This window comes from Cibotium barometz, chromosome 25, assembly GCF_041138505.1.
Source record: "Cibotium barometz isolate CiBa-2024 chromosome 25, ASM4113850v1, whole genome shotgun sequence".
Taxonomy (NCBI): Eukaryota; Viridiplantae; Streptophyta; class Polypodiopsida; order Cyatheales; family Cibotiaceae; genus Cibotium; species Cibotium barometz.
The window spans coordinates 51,482,917-51,487,142 of record NC_141070.1 but is presented as its reverse complement, the minus strand read 5'-3'; the positions used below and the strand labels follow the sequence as shown (position 1 = coordinate 51,487,142).

General features: G+C 44.8%; 1 protein-coding gene across 1 annotated transcript; it reads right to left on the bottom strand.

Annotated features, from left to right (window-relative positions):
* Window positions 1–1,462: 1,462 nt before the first annotated feature.
* LOC147624706 (uncharacterized) lies at window positions 1,463–3,572 on the bottom strand. The gene has a single exon (XM_086819740.1). The coding sequence runs from the start codon at window positions 3,110–3,112 to the stop codon at window positions 1,976–1,978; it is 1,137 nt and encodes a 378-aa protein (XP_086675866.1). The 5' UTR covers window positions 3,113–3,572; the 3' UTR covers window positions 1,463–1,975.
* Between the last annotated feature and the right edge of the window lie 654 nt (window positions 3,573–4,226).

Genomic DNA, 4,226 nt, shown 5'->3' with positions numbered 1-4,226 from the left:
TATATAAATAATTGTATAACCTATTTGTTATGCTTTGATTTTAGGATATTGCATGACATTGATACGTTTATGGTAAGAGTTGTCGACGAAAGCATCGAGATGTACGGGATCGGTGTTCCTGATGAGGAATGGGGTGTCTATTTGTTTTGGAGAGAGATGGACAGATTCTTTGCATCATTTGAGGGGTATTCAGTACCCGATGACTGGTTGTTTCTTACATCCATCATGACCATTGGTATTCGTTATGGGTTTTATACTAGAGCTCCTCATGTACCATCCACTCGATGTTCTATTGTACAAGGTAATTTTCATTATGCTTTTCTATTATAAGATTTTTTTGAGATTTTATGTGTCGTTATGTGCAGGTCCTTTTGAGATTTGATTTATCGTTGTTTCATTTGTGCAGGTCCTTTGCATTCATCGATAGTAGAGCATGTGCGGGATGGATCACCGCTTTACAATAGAGAGCGTATTGTGAGGAGACAAATGAATGATCCTTCTCATAAGAGAAGAATTCAATTTGTTGATTTTGACATTATTGACTGAGAATACGTATTTTGTGGTGTATTTTGAGAATATGTAATATTGGTCCTTTTTTGCATCTTCGTATGCTACATTACTATGATATTTTTGTTTTCGCTATAAATCTACGAGACATGGATGTAATTTTGAGCTATGTATATATGAAGTCACTTGAAATAATGTATTGTGTTTACTTAAAACATGACCTAAATTGGAGAAACTGAGCCTTTTTTTTGGAACTCTACCTCCGCAGCAACGCGCGGGTCCAATACTAGTACGTAGTAACACATGTGTATATTACGTATAATCCCTATTTTTAGCTTTAATCACCATGACATTTACATAACGTCATTGTTTTCCATGCCATTGTGGAGGTCTCTCTCTTTCAGTGAGAACATATTATTGCCTATTACTTGTCCTTAAGGGTAGGTCATGCACTCCCTAGTATTAACAAAAGCAATATAGATATTGTGAACCATAAAGATGAAGGAAATAAAAAAATACAAACTAGTTGCACCATCACGTCTCCATTTTCTTAGTGTATAGATGTTTGTGTAGTAATGCATAAGTTCTCCACTATGATAATGACTCCTTATTTCTATTTGCAAACTTGCTCTTTAAGGGTTAAATGGTACATGCAAGAGTCACACACTTAATATTATTTATATGTGTGTGTGAGAGAGAGAGAGAACTCAAAGAACATCAACATCATCGATATAAATGAAGTGAAAAGATCATGAAGTCATTCCAACACCCAAAACATACACATGCCCAAGAAGTATTATAACATAGACATAGACATTCTTATGACTCGTGACTGGTGGTTGGGCAAAAACTATCATAGACGTAAGACATACGACTCATTTCATCAATCGTCGTGAAACAAAAGAGACAATTGATTGAATAAATTGTGGAAAGTGGCAAGTGGCTCGTTTAGATAAGCATCAACCAAGGGGTAAGGGCTAATGAATTTAATAATCCGGAGCAATGCCAAGTTGAGTGGACCACGGCACATGAATTGACAAGACTCAACTATTTTCTTAGACTTAACTATTTTCTTAAAAAGGAGGCCTGTGTACAATAAAGTGTGAAAAAACGTCTCCTGATAAACGACGCGTTACCAACTCTATTGCAGAGCAAGACCCACGCCGCAAAAGGGACATCGATGATATGCTGATGCATGATGGCATATGTACATTGTGACTGCATACTATGTATGCGTGTGCACTGTGCCGTAAAACAAAGCGACTGGTTGAGAAGCAATGTGTTGCATCACCTCGTGCACAGCTCTGCCATAGCCATGCGCCTGCATCGCGGATCCATAGTTATAAGACTCTGTGACGAGCGCGACGTTGTACTAACTTCAACAGAACTGTGGTGTTAAATGATTTGCATATAATTATTACATCCTCCCTTATATAACGCGCATATGCTAAATTTAATCATTTTGGTTTCAATGTTGGAAAGGGCGATCGCTCTTACAGCCAAAAAGATCGGGGACTTTCTTCTTGTAGGAAAGCTTCTTCGGATGGCCACATGAGAGGTCCACTGAAGACTGCTGCTGCAGAAGATCCTTGCACCGCCTTTGCAAGCCAGCTGTGAGAGCCTTTCCAGCAGGGAGAATATCATCTGTGGATCTGGAATTACCGGCCTCATGTGTGTGTGCAGTTACTGATCTGGCGGATGCTGGAGGTTTGCCCTCTTTGATCATAATTGCCTTTCCAACAGTACTGCGCCTGACCTTGGGCTCCTCTGTGTGATGACCCCTCTTGGTATCCGAATTGTAAGCTTCTGGACCTCCGTTCTTGTTGGATGATCTTGAGCCCACACCAACCTCTGAGTCAGCACTAATTGATGTTGCATGTAGCCCATCAGGTCGTTCATCTTTGCCAGATCTTGTTCTTGAGAGAGCACGACGAGGCATGCATTGATCGAAATGGAGGCTGTGCTCCTGTATCTTCTTTGCAAGCCCACCACCACCACTCCTCCCTGAGCCCGCATCCCCACCCTTGAAGCTACCTTTGCCTTCGTTCGTACATACGACCATTGCAAGCCAGAAGGGATCATCGTCTACAGACGAACCCCGTTGATGCCGCCTCCTGTGGAAAGAGTAGGACGGCTGCAAAGCCTGTCCCACTGTTGGGTTCTTGCGATGATGAGGCCTTTGGAGTGCATGGCCAGCTTGGGCTGAGTTAGCCAGTGATGAGCTAAGTAAGCGTGGAGGGGGCCGCAAACGTGAGTGATTTTCAGACGGAATTCTGGCCCTAATTGGGGGAGGAGATGTTCTTGAACTAGCTACACAGTACTCCACCTTAGAATAATCTTCCCCATCTTGCCAAGACGATGGGGTGTGGGAAGAAGGCACCTCTCTTTCCTTTTGCATGTTTTGCTTGAGGACGCCAGGCTTCTCTTCCCATACAAAAGGAACGAAGGATGTTGCACCACCAATACGACTACTCTCAGGAAAGGGCTCTGAGGAAGGTGAAGCTGGAGAAGAGGATGGCGATGATGATGAAGAGCTGGAGGTGGTGTGGGAGAAACGGGAGTAGGAGAAAGAGGAGAAAGAAGCGGATGACGAGTGGGAGACCATTGCCGTGATATATGTATTGAGGCCGGTAGCAGCAAGCTGAGGCGGGCAGTTGAAGTTGTAGGTCGCAATGCGTCAATTGTGCGGAAAGGTCACATAAAAGAAAAAGCAGCGGCAGAGAGGAAAGAGAGGTGGGGTGAGAGATGACTCCCAGCTCGAGAGAGAGAGAGAGAGACCTCTTTTGAGAGAGCGCTCTTTTGTGCTGCAAGGCTCAACAGAGAAAGCCAAAGTAGGTTAAATGAAAATCGATTGACCAAGTACAAGTGCATGCAACAGGCGCGAGGTGTGTGGGTTGGTAGGCGGCACTGCAGGTAAGCGAAAATATTCTAGGAGCGAGAGGGGGGATATGAAGTGCTGTGAGCTGTGCGGATCCGGAGGCTTTTTTAGCCGCTATTGGCTGTTCACGAGAGTGTCGAGCGGCCTCAGCGTCGTTTTCTCCACGTCGTTTTTTCCACGTATTTATCGCACCTTTACGAGCATAGAACTATCACCAACCTATATAGAAGACCTGCATTGAACAGCAGGCTGGCTGGAGCCCATAACCCGCCGAGAAATGATGACGCTCTCAGCCTACAATAGCAGCCGCATGAACTGCCACGCGTGACGCGAGGCAGCAAACGCGGGCAGTTTTGAGGCGCTCGGCACTGGCGGACACGGCCACATCTAGAATGGTGCTGAGTTGGAGGCTGACTCACTCCATAACATTCATCCCAAAATAGTTTGGATGGGTTTGGTGGAATTTGCCACTAGGAGCCACGTGGAAAGGACAGCTGTGTTTGTGTTCATTGCGCATGAACAGCCCCTTCTATGGGCGGGTTTTTTCTGTTCTTCGAAAAGTGCGTCGTTGACAATAGCAGCTGGCATTCCTTTCGTATTAAATTTAAAAACTAGGTGTAGCGTGAACCGTGAAGGTCGGAACAAGGAAGCGCTCGTGAGGCGTGAAGAAGGGTGGGATTGTGATGCTCGTCGCAAAGTGAAGGTTCCATGCCATCCAGCACGATTCATGTTGTAACGTGGGGGCCGGGCCAGTGGCCCCCCGTCGTCGGTTTCCAAGCTCTACACATGTTGAATCGATGATGACGAAGGTGAATGGACTATGGATGATGAGTAACCGCCA